General features: G+C 33.8%; 1 protein-coding gene across 1 annotated transcript; it reads right to left on the reverse strand.

The window, feature by feature from the left end:
• Positions 1-4865: 4865 nt before the first annotated feature.
• LOC112528034 lies at positions 4866-11015 on the reverse strand. The gene is made up of 2 exons (XM_025138926.1): positions 10433-11015; positions 4866-5333 (listed from the first exon to the last, which is right to left on the reverse strand). Exons 1-2 carry the CDS (start codon positions 10981-10983, stop codon positions 4925-4927), a joined length of 960 nt encoding a protein of 319 aa, XP_024994694.1. The 5' UTR covers positions 10984-11015; the 3' UTR covers positions 4866-4924.
• Positions 11016-16373: the final 5358 nt, after the last annotated feature.

Raw genomic sequence — 16373 nt, forward strand, 5'->3', positions numbered from 1 at the left:
AGGAGAGTGAAGGGGAAGAAGGAAGGTATGCGTATGAGGTTTTTGAGGGTAAAGTGGTAAAAAGTTTCTTGTTCTACTTAGTTACATGGGTAAAGGGTGGACAACCTTGTCCCACCCTTGTTCTAGTTTGTTCTAGTTAGTCCCACATAAAACCACACCAAACATAGGACAATTGTGTTCTGTCCTGTYCTGTCCCACCCTGTCCAACGTACCAAACGCACCCTAACAAAACTGAAACTATAATAACCATACTTATAATAATTTCGTTTAAAAGACCTAATATACAACTTTCAATAACCACAGGGACGAAACTTGTAATTTTCTCCTTACATCCAATATTCAGATACCAGCACGTGTAAAGCGGGACCAGCGCCCACGTTGAGACCATGCCTGGTTGTCAGTCAGAACAGACATTAAAACATTGGGAAATTGATCGAAATGACCGTTTCTTTTTACATAAATGGGTCTTCTAGCTATATCCATTTTTCGATTTTATTTAAATGTCGTTAACATTTTTTGGACCTAGTTAAAAAAAACGAAACAATATTTATAATTTCTATCTATGTCCGAAAGTGATACCTTTTAAGTGATTTGTTCAAATTACACAGGTATCACTTGCAAACCTATTAAAAATTACATTCTTTTTATCTTTTAGTCAAGTCTGTAAATAAGAAAGATATCATTTATGAAGATAACTACATTTAGATAAATCAGAGAAAGAAATAACTATTGGTTATTAGACCAATTCATAAAAAAAAATGATTATTGGATAAATTGCTCCAAAAACATATTTCCAAACTTACCACTAGAGCTGTAAACGAACCGAAAAACACGAACGGATTCTTATTCATGTTCGTTCGTTTAAATTAATCGAACAAACACGAACGGTAAACGAACGAACATATTTGTATTTGTGTTCGTTTATGTTTGTTCGTTAACATGTTAAACAAGCAGACCTAAACGAACATAAACGACGAAAAGATAAAAATTTCAAAAAAGACAAAATGATAATAAAATTTAAATCTAAATAAATTCTAAAAAGTTAAAACTTAAATAAATATTATTTGAATTCAAACTGAATAAATAAAAGATTATATATTAAACGAACGGATATAAACGCACGTAAACGAACGTTCACAAACATAAATGAACGAACGAGACTCGTATTCATGTTCGTTCGTTTAAATAAACAAACAAAAAAAACGTGTTCACATTCGTTCATTTATTAAATAAACAAACATAAATGAACTTCACGCTGAACAGTTCACGAACGGTTCGTTGAATATTTGGTTCGTTTACGGCACTACCTACCACATGTATTTCATCGGGTAACTTTAATTTACACCCCCTTGTATATTTTCTAACTTGCACCTTTTTTCCAATATTTATTTATTCCATCTAAGAGCATCTTCAACTAAGGATTTGCCGGAAAAAAAAAACGTCCGACCGACCGGCATATGATCTTTCTTTTGCCGGCTATATGTATTGAACGACATATATGCCATGTAAAAGTTAAACGGCAAAAAGATGGGACCACCACCATCTCTATTAAAATATTACTAGAAAGGTATCCGCATAATGCAACGAGATCTATCTTTATTTTAATATTTTGTTTTATTTTTGTCTCTGTTAATATAATATCATTTATGTGGTTTTGAGAAAGACAATGTTTTTACTTTTGAATAATTTTTTTTTTGAAGATATCATATGATTTTGAAAAAGTACATGGATATTAATGTCAAATTAACTATTTAAAAGCTTTATTTTGTATAATTTCTTTTATTTAATTTTTTATTATAATTTAATTTAGGTCTAATAGCGAAGTAATTTATTTTTGACTTAACAATATAATTTTTATAAAGATAATGATTCTGTTAGAACTCAATGATTATCCTAATTATATTTTAGATTTTTTATATTTAAAATGATATGTTTATCTTATATTTGATTATGTTAATCTTCAGTTAGTTATACGAATTTAAAAATGAAACTTTAATAAGTTGTACTTACGCACAATTTACTTGTAATCTTAAATTTTAAGTAGGACATTAATAAACAGTACTTAATGCATGAAGAATGATTTTTAATAGTTTTTTGTCAAATTCTTTATAATATAGTGTGTGTGTGTATATATATATATGTATGTATGTATATATATATATTTCAAATGCAACCATGTCCATTTGTACAACCAATGCAACCCAATTAAATGAGATATTTTACGGAAATGATGAGAGTTCATTTATTATTTTTTGAATATTTATGAAAGATGACTAGAGTTCATTAATTATGATCAATCATTTATATTAGGAAACAATCAAATTTTTTATGAAATCTCATATTCATCAAATTAAATGAACGGTTGAAATTGAGTTGTATTGATTATACAAATGTAAAGAATTGGATAATAACTCTCATATATATATATATATATATATATATAATAAATTATATATAAGACAAACTATATACATTCACATCTATATAAATTAACATATATTTGAATTAATTAGTTTTTTTTAACGAAAAATTTATTAATTAACAATTTATTGTTTTTATTTTAACAGGTCTTTATTAATAAATTAATTACTAATTATTTATTATTATAATATGTATTTATAAACTATAATTATTGTTATTAAAAATAGTAAATAAAATATCTTATTTTAATGTGGGATCCATAAATTTGGTGCCTTTTTTTTTTTCCAAAGTGGTATTAAAGTTGAGTTTTTTTAGTATGATAGATCCACCATATTTGGTGTTTTTTGGATAATATAGTTGAAGAAGCTATAAGGGAGTAATATTTTTTTCCTTATCTCTTTTTTCTTCATAAAAATTTGGTGTTTGGGTTTACAAAATAAAATATGAAAATTAAAATATACAAAAAAGAACTAGAATATGAAAAAATTAAAAAATTAATTATTGGCAGGAGTAGTAATGTAATTTGTTAAAGGATTTGCAATCTGTATGTTTGTTTCCATGAATATAGCCAGAGTGGTGGCAACGATAATAGTGGTGGTACCGAGGACAAAGATAGTGAGGGTGGTGGAGGGGACACATGTGATTGTAGTGGCGGCAACGATTGTAATGGTGACAACAAAGACAATGTTGATGGTGACGATGGCTTCAAATACAGTGGTGGCGGAGAAATTGATGATAGCAGTGACTCATGTTGTGGTGGAATGAAATGGAAAAGAGTAAAAATATAACAACACAATACTGTATCTCAAAAAAACAGAATGAAAAAAAATCTAGAATTCGTTACTAAACCCATGGAATTGAAATTACGTACTAAAAACATAAACAATAAACCAGATGTATGGACGGAGTCGACCATTTCAATCCTCTTAAGGGCGGTTTGGTTCGCGGAATTCGAAGGAATTTGATGGAATTGGAATGATAAATTCTTTTGACCAAATTCCAATTCCTTTGTTTGGTTCATTTCTTGAAATGGATGGAATCCTTCAAATTCCAATGAATTCCACAAGTTAAGGAATTCATCATTCCTTAGCATAATGGAAGGAATTGAATTCCATCAACACCTACAACGACCATACTATTACTGTTTGTGATGCCCCACCCCTAACCCCCCACTACCACCACCACACCACTACTGTCACCGCCACCCACCCTACCCCACCACTAACCACCATGCCATTACTGTTGTCATCACACCCACCCACCTCGGGCCCCGGTCACTCACTGCACATCTCTGCTACGACCATGCTACTACCGTTACTATCACACCCCTAACCTAACCCCCACCACCACACCATTATTGTCGCTATCACAGTTGCCATTCACCCCCACCCCACCCTACTCCACCCCACCACTAACCACCATGCCACTATTGTCGTCGTTATACCCATCCACTCCCAGCCACCCGACCACCATCCCACCACTGTCATCGTCATAACTGCCACCCATCCCCATTACCCCACCCCCGCCCCTAACCTAACCCTCACCCCTCACCATTATTGTCGCTTTCACAACCGCCACTCACTCGCAATCCATCCGACCCTAACCCTAACCCACCACTAAATACCATGTTACTATTGTTGTCATTATACCCACGTACTCCAGGCCCCAGCCACCCGACCACTATCATCATCATATCTACCACCCCGCCACCTACCCTACCCACCCTACTCCAACCCACCACTAACCACCATCCTACCACTATAGTCTTCATCTGCCACCCACTGGCCCATCTCCAATGGCTCACCTCACCCCGCCTACCCCCAACAACCCCACCTATTGTGGGGCAGGGGCAGGAGTGGTGGGGACAGGGTTGGGTAGGGATTGGGGCAGGGTGATAGCTGTGATGACGACATTAGTAACATGGTGGTTGGTAGGGTGTGGGTGGGGCGATATGTGGGATGGTCCAAACAAAGACGATTGTTCCAATTCTATTGAGAGATTTCATTTCAATTCCTACCAACCAAATGCATGATCAAATTCCATCAAATTTCATTCCAATTCCTTCAAAGTCAAATTCCTTTGATGGATTCCAATTCCATCAAATTCTATTATGTGAACCAAACACCCACTTAGAATCTGCACCGAATCAAACGTCAACTAAACCAAAACCCAATAATACCACACAAACTCTTTTAATAAACGAAGTCAGATAAATAAAAACCGAAGCCTAATAATACCAAATAGACGAAAACCATTTTATTTATTTGATCCTTTTTTTTTTATTAAAATACAATTTAAATCGATATATTTTCACATGAATGCATTGTTGACATGCTCTAATTTTTTAATTTTGATTTTTTTCATAACTTGAAATTTCATCAAAAAATGCATCATTAATGGGTTATACAACACGATCGTTTACCATGTATGAACCTATAAACAAGTAAATCGAAATCAAAGAATCAAATTAGCATCAAGTTTATTTAGTAATACATCACTACAACTAAAGGCTTAGATAACGTTTTAGACCACGAAGGATGCTCCACATGAACCCCGATGCAATGAACATTACAATGCAAGCAACAATGGCGTACTTGAGCCCGATGTTGACCAGCATGTTAACTAAAAGACCTGCCAACACGACCCCAAAAAAATTTGCAGAAACGGCTGACCAAAATGGGATATCGAGGATTGAAGCTATGATAGCTCCGGTCCATGCACCGGTGCCCGGGAATGGCACTGCTACGAACAGCATCAGACCTAGCCACTGGAACTCCTCAACGGGTCCGGCTTTTTGTTTTGCCTTTTCGAACAGTAGGTCTAGGAACCGAGCCGCTGGCTTGCTGGTTCGAGCCAGGAATGTAGCTAGTGGTTTCAAGTAGAGTATGATGAAAGGCACAGGTACCATGTTCCTGCAAAAATTTCAAGCCCAAAAGTAAGTTATACCAACATGAAATTTGAGATCGGCTCAAGAAAGATTCGAGCTCAATTTGAGAGCTAGAAAATATCCATTAAAATTATGCTTGATAAAGGAATAACTATTTGACTAAGTAGCTCGTGTGGTAGCGTAACACATAAACTTTATCTCGTATACACCAAACTTGTACCATGCTATGTTCATGGCAACAATTGTTCTAACTTTAGGGTAGAAGTTAGGTTTGTGTATATATTACCCACTCTAGAACCCACCTCCAGGTGGGATATACCGGGTTTGTCTGGTCTGACCAGAGTAGCACACCTCGACCCATTTGAAAGAGCAGTGAATCTTTAAAACTCGAGACCAGAGTAGCACCCCTCTCTTTTTGTAATTTTAGCCTGCATCTATCAGGCTATGTTTGGTATACTAGCTGATAAACTAGTAACATTTGGTAAAATATAAACTAGCTGATAAACTAGCTGATGAGCTAGAGGACAATGTCAAGTGACCTATAAAAAAAAAATATAAGAGGCATTTATGTAAAATATAAAAGGCATAATTGGAAAAAGATTTGAAAACAAATCCCCAATAAGCTATCTGACAGCTTTTCATAAAGCTAGTTTATGACTTGCCAATCGGGGCTTTTCCAATAAGCTCAAACAATAAACTAGCTTATAGTTGCTGAACATGGCCGTAGTCTAGACTATCGAGAAATAAGACTCCACTTGCATCACTCTTCCTCACAATGGACAATTTGTGCCAATTTACTGACTATCCATACACAGCCATGGCTTAATTTGAGGTGTGGGGTCTCGTATTTGAACGTAACAGTGTATAGGCTAGATTTTCTTATAAAGAGTGAATATAGTACTCCATGAAAGCAGTCAAATACCATAGAGTCAACTACACAACTAGCTTTCAATTTTGTTTACAGAATCAAGAAGGGTCATTAGCAAAAACCTCATCTTCACCAACATAAACAAAATCCTAACCATGTCCACTCATCTTTGTCACCATCAACATCACTGTCTCCATAGAATCTGCTCAAAGATGTTGGGTTCAAAGAAACACCGATTAGCAGCAGAAAGAAATGTGTTCTCTGCTGAAGCGCCAATGGATTTGCACTCACTCGGATAGCTGATGAGTGACGGAATCTCAATGTTTATTGTAAATGCGTTAAGGAAACATCTTTGATGGGTTGAAAATGGATAGTTTCTTTTGCTATGGAACTCTCAAAGTGCGATTCCTCATATAAGTAACTTGTTGGGCTTCAAATCACTGAGAGGTTCAAAACAAACGCACAACGTTTTGAAAAGAGAGCTTTCTTAATGGGACCAAATCAAGACATGCATATTTGTCAAGAAAGATGATCACATCATTATGTGCATAATGAAGTTAAAGCTCAAAAGCCATTTGGCTATGTACCCAATAAGGGAGTCAGTCATCCCAAAGAATGCTAATCACATCATTATGTACATGACAAAACTGAAGCTGATTAAACTGTCTGTCTATCTACCAATTTCAGAGTCATCTCCAAGAAAGCTAATCACATCATCATGTGCAGAATGAGGTTGACGTTCATCAAACCATCTGTCCATCTACCAAGTCAGGAGTCATCAGCGAATCAGATCATTTTGTGCAGACTGAGAATTCTTGCATGACCTGGTGAAAGTAAGCTAAGTTGGCGCTGGAAGGGAAGTTTCAGATTCACCTTCTCTGTAAAGAAAATTTGATCTTAAGCAAATGTTGAGTTAAGGATGAAGAGTATCTTGTTTATGAGTTGGGTTTTCTATCATGCAATGTTGTAATCATTTATGAATGTTCTTGGTTTAATCGTTCTTCGTTGATAATGAACAATGATGATAAAAGAACTTGCAAGTTATCAAGATTTGAATTGGTTTCAACTGTTCTTAATTGATGAAGAACATTGATGATGTATATTTAGGTTTACAAGAAATTTAACAAATTTCAATGTGTTTGATGAGCCAAGAAACCGTCTTAGCTTTAGAAACTAGTCAACTAAAAGTTTAGGCTATTTTTCTGCCACTATCTTTAGGGTCCGTTTACTTAAACACTTATCCGCTAAGTGCTTACCGATAAGATTCAACCCTATCACTTACCTTATCGGGTAAGATTTTAGTCAATAAAATAGCATCATATGTAACAATTTACCTGGTAAGTGCTAACCGGGTAAGAGTCATTACCCTTACTTACTGGGTAAGACTCTCGGTCCTTGTTATTGCTCTTACCAGGTCAAATTTTCGGTTCTTGCCATGTTATCCGATAAGGTAATGTGACTTGGTAAGCGCTTACCGGTTAAGCGTTTGGTAAATGGACCCTTAGTGCCTATCTCCTAGGGATGTAACCTGCTTTTAGGAATGTTGTTTTTCCTTCTTTTAAATATTTCCCAGCGACTGTAGTAGATAGAGGAGAGTATTGACTTACAAAAACTTGTGGTTTAGTTCTCGATCCATGCAGAACCCTATCCTTTTTGTTAGCTTTGATTGGGACCTATCATTTGTGAGCATAACCTTCATGGCAACTAACAAGGAGAGGATTGAGCTGTTAGAGGCAAATCTGGGAGGAATTCAAGACTGGGTCAGCAAAACGGAGTTGGTGTTGTCGACAAGCTTCACCAATTGGAGGGAAGTGTCCATAGGCTAGCCAATGTTCTGCTCCCTTAAAAGGATATCGATAACAAGAAAGATAGCATTTGCCCCCGCCATAACAAAGATAACAGCCGGGATGATGCTGACAGAGGAAGGCCAATATCCTCATTGAAAGTGACCAAATCCGAGTTCTCTAGCTTCTCAGGAGATGATCATGCAGAATGGTTGGCCAAAGTGGAACAGTTTTTTGTTTCAAAAGACGTCGGGGCCACAGAAGGTGTGGTTGACCTCTTCCCATCTTGAAGGGGAGGCTAATCAATGGTGGCAATGGTCGGCGTTGTGCCTTTCAAGAAGATGGTAAGAAAGTCACATGGGCAATTTTTCAAGACGAGTCCTATCAAGTGCAAAGACTTTGACGAAGCCTTATCGTGGGTAAAGCAAACCGGCTCCCTACGCGAATACCAAAAGGAATTTGAGAGGTTGGGCAATAGGGTTCAAGGCTGAACATCAAAGGCATTAGTAGGAACATTCATGGGAGGCCTCAAGTCAGAATAGATGATGACAATCGAACGTTTAAACCAAAATCGTTGAAGAAAGCGATCAACCTTGCACGAATGTAAGATGAACAACTTGTGCATCAACAGCAAGTCACAAGACAATCTACCTGTTCGACTCTCCCTGCTCCGCCACCTACAGAACCCAAAACAAATTCTTCCATAATAAGGCTCATCCGGGATGAGCTTTGGGCCTTTGTTTCAATTGCAGCGACAAGTTCTCTCGTGGTCGTAAATGTCAAGGATCACAGCTTGATGCTACTTGAAATGGTCAATACTCGTGGGTACCGGCCCAGATGACTCCGATGAGAAAGATGCAGAGAAACCTTGAGGACAAGGTTCTTCTCCAGGAGAGGGTAAATGATAAGTGAAGGAACCGTATTAACTTTAAGAACTAATCAATTTGGAGTTCTGGCTATTTTCCTGCCACTGTTAATAATGCCTATCTCTTAGGGATATGATATGGCCTGTTTTTTAGGAACCGTTGTTTTTCCTTCTTTAATATATTTCCCCGCAAATGTAGCAGAGAAAGGAGATTACTGAATTAAAAAGACCTGCGCTTTAGTTCTCGCTCCAAGGAGAACACCATCTTTTTTGTTAGCTTTGATTGGGACCTATCAGTGTTTTCCTTATTACACCCTTCTGTTGAAGGACTTTAAGTAACATTTACAGAGCAGGGACGAATTTGGTACAAAATGCTCCATTGAGGGACCAAGAAAGCAAAATTATTTGTCAAGTAACCAAAGTAGCAAGCTGAGCGAGCTGGTGTTTGAAGTTATGTAGCGACTTGCACCAAGTCGCATCTGAGTCACATGGATGCTTGTAACAATTCTTGGCACGATGCAAGCGACATCTTAGGCGACTTCACTAATTGCCTATGGAGAAAAGTGGAACAAGGTGAAATCATACGCATCTTCAGAGTTGCATACGGTCACAAATCCGTTAATAAGACTTTAGGTCTAATCTTGAGTTGCGTTATGAGGGTTTTGTGCATCCGAATTGTCGAGAGAAAACATAAGTGCATACAATTTCTGAGCACTTTGAGTGTTTCATTTCCAAGTTTATTGCTCGTTAGTTTTGGTTCTCTCTCGTTTGTAACCCTCGTTTCATTTAGAACCAAGTCACGTGATATTTAGTAAATCCCCAACACATGTGAGGACAAAATTTGATGACAAGCATAAAATACATCTTTACAACTTGTTCCTTTCGTAGTTGTAAGGTGTAGAATGAGTGTGGCCAGATAAACCCTAATTGCAACTAAAAAATAATCAACAACTGATACAACTTCAAAACCGCTTTGAAAAATCCTTTTTCTTATCGAGACAAAGACATCATATATCTTCCTATACTTACTCTGATGATTAGCCTAAGATCTGCATTCGAGTTTCATTAGTCACTTACCTAATCCAAAATGAAATCCTGTCACTCATCTCCTATTAGTTTTCACCAGTTAACATTTTATTCGACAGGTCTCATCTTAATTTGCTGCTCACATCAAGTAAAATGATCCTTAATCACATCATTCATTTCTTCCGATAAATCCACAAAAAATTGTTATGAACACAAAAGTTATAACTTCATCTCTAATTTGGTGAAGCAATATTGTGTGCCACAATCAAGAAACACAAATAAACAACCGACAAATCAAATCCCATGATTTATACGAACAGCATTAGCAATCAACTAACAAACTGATGATTACATCTCCATTTCTTCCTAGAAATCCACAAAAGTAATTTGTTTGGATACTAAAGTTGCAACTAATTTCAGAAGCAAGATTTATAGCCACACCAATTTGATCACTAAACATAATTAAACAACCAAAACCTTAAAACCCCAGATCAAGTTTATGCATATTCATGGAATCATGGATATTATGAAGAGAAATAACAGTACAAGTAATGAAAAAGAAATTAGGGAAGTAGACTAACCCAAGAACAGATAACACAGTGAGAATAACAGGCTTGAGTTGTAAACAATATCCAACAGGAATAGCACCACGGAGCTCAATCACCGGGAGTGTAGCCAAAGCAAACACCACAGCTTCATCGGGCCAACCCGAACCTCTCAAGAAATTTGCAAATTTCACTCCAAAACCCGAAGCTTTAATGGACTGCACAGCAGCTTGTGCTTGTTGAGCTTTAGCATCACCAGGAGAAAATGCAAATAAAGCTACAGAAACAGATGCCCAAAGAAATACCCAAACCAGGAACTTCACAGGGGAGTCTTCAACCAATGGTAAAGATTCATCTTTTTCAAGAAACCCATTTGTTGTTGATGAAGATTTCGTTGCTGTACAACAAGGGTTTATGCGAAACTCTGGACGAGGTGGGGTTTTATTTATTAAATGTGGTTTTGAAATGAAGTGGGATTGATTGTTTTGGAGGAATGAAAGGGTTAATTGGTGGTTTGAGGGTTTGAAATCTGACCTTTTATGGGAGATTGCCAAGAATGTTGAGGAATGCGAGAGAATAGAAGCCATTGATGGAAGAGGGTGAAGTTGTGCGAGAAAACCAAGAGTTTTATACGCAAGAGTTCAAAGGGTTTGGTTGTTCGGTTCAAAGAGGGGATCAATCAATTTAATACTAATAAAACAAAAATTACAAATTTAGTCCTTGTGGTTTCATAGTTTTTACGAGTATGATCCATAACCATAAAAATTCATGACTAAAGTTCTTAGGATTTCGTTTTTGTTTTTCGTTATGTGTCTATAACTCAAGCAAAACAATATTCAAATCAAGAACACATTTATGAAGAATAAGAAGTAAATCAAAAACCTAAAACAAAAAAAGCATCAGTGAAACTCAAAGTTGAAACCCATATGTAACAATACGTATCTAGAACCTACTTGGAACCCGTTGTGTAGGGTTATAGACTCATCTGGGAAGGGGGTTAGGCCAACAAATTGGGTTTTTAACACTATTATGCAATTTTATGAACATAAGCTCCTATTTTCATATTTGCCACTTTTTACTTTAATTTTGAATCATAAAATTTTATAAAACGGACTTTCTAGAGACCCCCAATGACCAAGCCTTGCATGAATTGCTAAGGATCCAAGAAGTCCAACATTTATTCTTAAGTTGGTAAAAATCCGCCCCTTGTTTCAGTCAGAACGAGTCCCCGGGACCCCGAGACATTGGCTTCCGCCAAAAGGCTCGCCGCAACAACCACCATGACGCGACATGGCTTAAGGCTTGTGTCTCACACAACGTTAAGCTTGTGGCAGATTATGGCATAATGCACATTTTCTGTAACATAATATTTGATTTTACTTACTTTTTTTAATGTCTTATTTGTTAGTTTTTAATATATAACTTATTAACTTAATTTTAATCATTTATTATCATTGATTCATTGAGTAATAATATAAAATACATGTTATACATATATGTATATAATATTATATATGATATACAGATTTGTTGTCATAAGTCATGTCTTGAAAAACATTAGTCACCTCGTTGTGGCTTCTAAGGTTTTAGGGTTGGTTTTGCCACCACACTATTCAGAACATTGGTTTTTAACGACCTTCACAATTCAACTTCAACTTATTTGAATGTTTTTGCCACTTCTTCAACCATCCGTATGGTCGTTTAGGGTTAAAGACTCATTTCTAATGGGGTTGACATCGATAAATCAAGGGATGGATGGAGGGTTTCCCAATTCCTAAAAAAAAAGGAGAAAAAGACTGAATACCCTAACTTAACGTAGCTTTTTTTAACTGGAATTACCGCTAATGATCCAATTCTTAACAAAACTGAAACATTGAGGACCCTAACCATAAACTTTTAGGATTAAGGACCTTCTTCGTGAAAATTATAAAACCAAAAGGACAAAATTTGTAATTAACCCTAAGTTGAATTTTAGTTACTTGTAATTTTTTGTATCTTAGTTTAAATATATCATTTTCATTAAAATTAATTTAAAAAAAAATGAAAACTGTTGTCAATAATATTAGAAATTTTTTACAATACAATATAATTATAAAAAGAATAAGCTAATCTTTATGCAATACAAGTACGTAATGCCCGATCCTTTTTCTGTGATAATTTTTTTTTTTAAAGATGATTGTATTTAAATTCTAAAATAAAATTTGTTAAAATTCTCATGATACGATACAACAATTTATAATAAATATATAAACATTGTCAAAGTTTTATATTTTGATACTTTAAATATAAATATAAAAGAGTTAAATAATATTGGTGGACAAAAATACATACAGAAACAAGGATAAGAGGGGATAAACCGATGCCCATCTTATTGAATTAATATTGTTCATTTTCAAGCAGTGTTTGAGGGTGGGAATTTGCGTTTTGTGAAGCGGCAACTTGGTTTTTAAGTTAATCATTAACTAGTTTTTGTCGTTACGTGTTGTATGAAGATATATTAAAGTAAGTTAAGTTGAAATGTGATTTCTTATTGAACAATTTATAAAATACAATGTAGAATAATGAATTTATTTTAATAAGTTAGGCTTTCTCTTTTAAAAAATAAGATCAATATTAAGTAGTTCGATTTCCTCACTTGATATTAGCCAAAAAAAAAGTCAGAAATGTTCCACATCTCCCACTTAGGGGCCGTTTACCAAACACTTACCCGATAAGCGTTTATTGGTAAAATTTAATACTACCACTTACTTACCGCGTAAGACTTTTGTCCACCAAAACGGCATTGTATGCAACAATTTACATAGTAAGCGCTTACCATTGTAAGAGTCGTCGCTCGCACTTACCGGGTAAGACTCTCGGTCCTTGTCTCCCTCTTACCGGGTAAGATTTTTGGTCCTTACCGTATTCATCCGGTAAGATAATGTGACTTGGTAAGCGCTTACCGGAACTCAACCCTCTAATTTACCCCTCATCGAGTATCACCCTTAGGATCAAGAAGTCTTGGAAACATTTATTTTTAAATGGAGGGAAGGGCTTGGCTTGGGAAGGGGAGAGTGGTCAAAAGATTTATGTTGGACATGACATTACAATTTATGAATTACAAACCGTAATAATTTATATTACACCACATTATTTAATATTGTATTTTGTATTTCAAAGTTTTCATCTATCTTTAATTTTGATGATTTATTTTTTCAATTGTCATGCAACTAAAAATATACATGTATATATGTAAATAAAATCTATATATATATTAAAGGAAGAACCAAGAGTATTGAGGTGACATCATAAGAATTGAGTATTGAGGTGTTAGTGAATTGTGATTCAGTTTGAGACATCCCACATTGGTGAAGAGTTGAAATTTTTTATCAAAATGAAGTGTATAAAAAAAGTGGATTGGATGCCTTTGTGTCAAATATGAGGTTTGTCTCATAAGGTTGTATTTCTTTGGATGACCCTTTTGAAATCTATAACCATGGTTGGAAACCAATCAAACAAAATGGTAGAAATTAGATATCCTACATTGGTGAGAAGTTGAAATTTTTGAACAAAATGAAGTGTATAAGAAAGGTGGATTGGATGTCTTTGTGTCAAATATGAAGTTTGTCTCATAGAGTTGTCTTTCTTTGGATGACCCTTTTGAAATCTATAACCATGGTTGGAAATCTATATGTATATTAAAGGAAAAACCAAGAGTATTGAGGTGACATCATAAGAATTGAGTATTGAGGTGTTAGTGAATTGTGGTTGAGTTTGAGATATCCCACATTGGTGAGAGTTGAAATTTTTGAACAAAATGAAGTATATAAGAAAAGTGGATTGAATGCCTTTGTGTCAAATATGAGGTTTATCTCATAAGGTTGTCTTACTTTGGATGACCTTTTTGAAATCTATAACCATGGTTGAAAACCAATCAAACCAAATGGTAGAAATTGTATATCCCACATTGGTTAAGAATTGAAAATTTTGAACAAAATGAAGTGTATAAGAAAGGTGGATTAGATGTTTTTGTGTCAAATCTATATATATATTAAAGAAGAAACCAAACATAATGAGGTGACACATTCTAATGCTTAGAACTTCTCCTATCTTTTTTCTCAATTTTTTTATTTTTTTAAATGTTGAATATATTAAAGACTTTTCTACCCTTGTATGAAGAATGTATGGTTCATAATTAATTGGGGTTTTTTGTAATTTTGTATACCCAAGTTTAACCTCCAACTCTTGATTTGCTCTTTCATTTACTTTCTTTTATTTTTTTTAATGAAATTTGTTTTTCAAAGTTTCAATAATAAACAAAATGAAATCCTACAAATTCTTTTAGTGATGGATGAATAAGGTGAGAGTTGAAGAAGAATTCAAAGATTTTAAAAGGTATATAGAAATTATATTCATTAAAAAATGTGTTTCGTTATTACATATTTCTTTTTCAATATTGTTGTATTTGTTGTTATAATGGGATATGTTTGTGTTTATGATTGAATCATATAAATTAGATTTTTTTTGATATTTTGTAATCACAGGATATGATAAATCTTTTTCGAATTTAAGCTCCATTAACAATAACTATTTATACGTGATTGATAATCACGTTAAATTTTGAATACTTCAAGATTTTTTTCAATTTGTAGAAATTGTTTGGTGAGTAATGAAGAAATAAGAGTTGAAGAAAATTTAAAAGATTTTAAAAAGGTATGTAAAAATTATATTATTTAGAAAATATGAAACTTATCTTTCTTTTTTCTTAGATTTTTTATTCTTTAAAATATTTGATATATAAAAGACGATAGAATTTTTAGAAAATAAATTGTCTTGGCAATTTTAAAAAGTTTAACCCCCAACCTTTTCATCTTCATTCTTGATTCATCTTTCCATCTATTAATTAAAATAAACATACAATAAACGGTGTGAGACATTGTCACAAGATTATTTTTAAAAGAGATTTTCTCATTGTTTTGAATTTATGAAATGTTAAATAAGTTAAATATTTTTTTAACCCGTGAATGAAAAATGTGTATTTCATTATTTTCTCCAAAATGAAAACAAATTTTCCAAACCAAAGATGTCTTTAATTGAGCATTTGACATCATTATTTTACATAAATCTAAAAATAAAATATAGAGTTTCTTATGTGACACTTTGTGAAAAAGTTATTTCATAATTCTTTTTTTTTCAAAAATTTAGATATTTTTAGACTTATTTTGTTGGTTATATTAATTGTCTTTTATTAACTTATAAATGTTCTAGACCTTTCGTTTTTTAATCTCATCTATATATATTATATCTCATTTAATTTTTTTCTTTTGTTTTACTAATTCTTCCATCATATTGCAAACTACACAATCGAATGTCTAAATCAAGATGGAAGCTACATTCTTTATTGTTTTATTTTATGTTTTTATGTAAGCTATTTGTTGTTATTGATGTGTTGTATTTTTTTGCAAATTTTTTTTATCGTCGATATTGTTGTTCTTTCTCCATAAAATTCATGTAAGAATTGTTACATTTTATATAATGATTTGTGTGGGTTATTTGTTGTTGATGGGTGCTTTTTATTCCATGTTATTATATTTTGTTAATTATTATTACATTTGTTTTTTGTGCATTATATATTGTATTTTTTGTTATGTAGAATGTTTTTATTGTCCATACCGAATGTTATGCCTCTATAAACTTTTTCTGGTAACAAATATTACATCTTAATTTATGATTTGTGTAGGTTATATGTTGTTGACGAATGTTTTGTTCAAAAATTTATTCTCTATTATATTTTATTGAATACGATTCTTCATCATCTTTATTTTTGGAATTTATTTATGTTGTGTATGTGTTCTTTTTATGTGTTTTTTTATTTTGCGTAATTTTGTTTTATTAATATTTTGTATTTATTCAAGTTTTTATTTTTTGTTTTCTGACAACAATTAAATTATGATTAACTGTGATCTATGTGGAGTTTTGTTATTATAAATTTTCTTCT

This window comes from Cynara cardunculus (assembly GCF_001531365.2).
Source record: "Cynara cardunculus var. scolymus isolate 2C chromosome LG 15, CcrdV1, whole genome shotgun sequence".
Classification (NCBI taxonomy): Eukaryota; Viridiplantae; Streptophyta; class Magnoliopsida; order Asterales; family Asteraceae; genus Cynara; species Cynara cardunculus.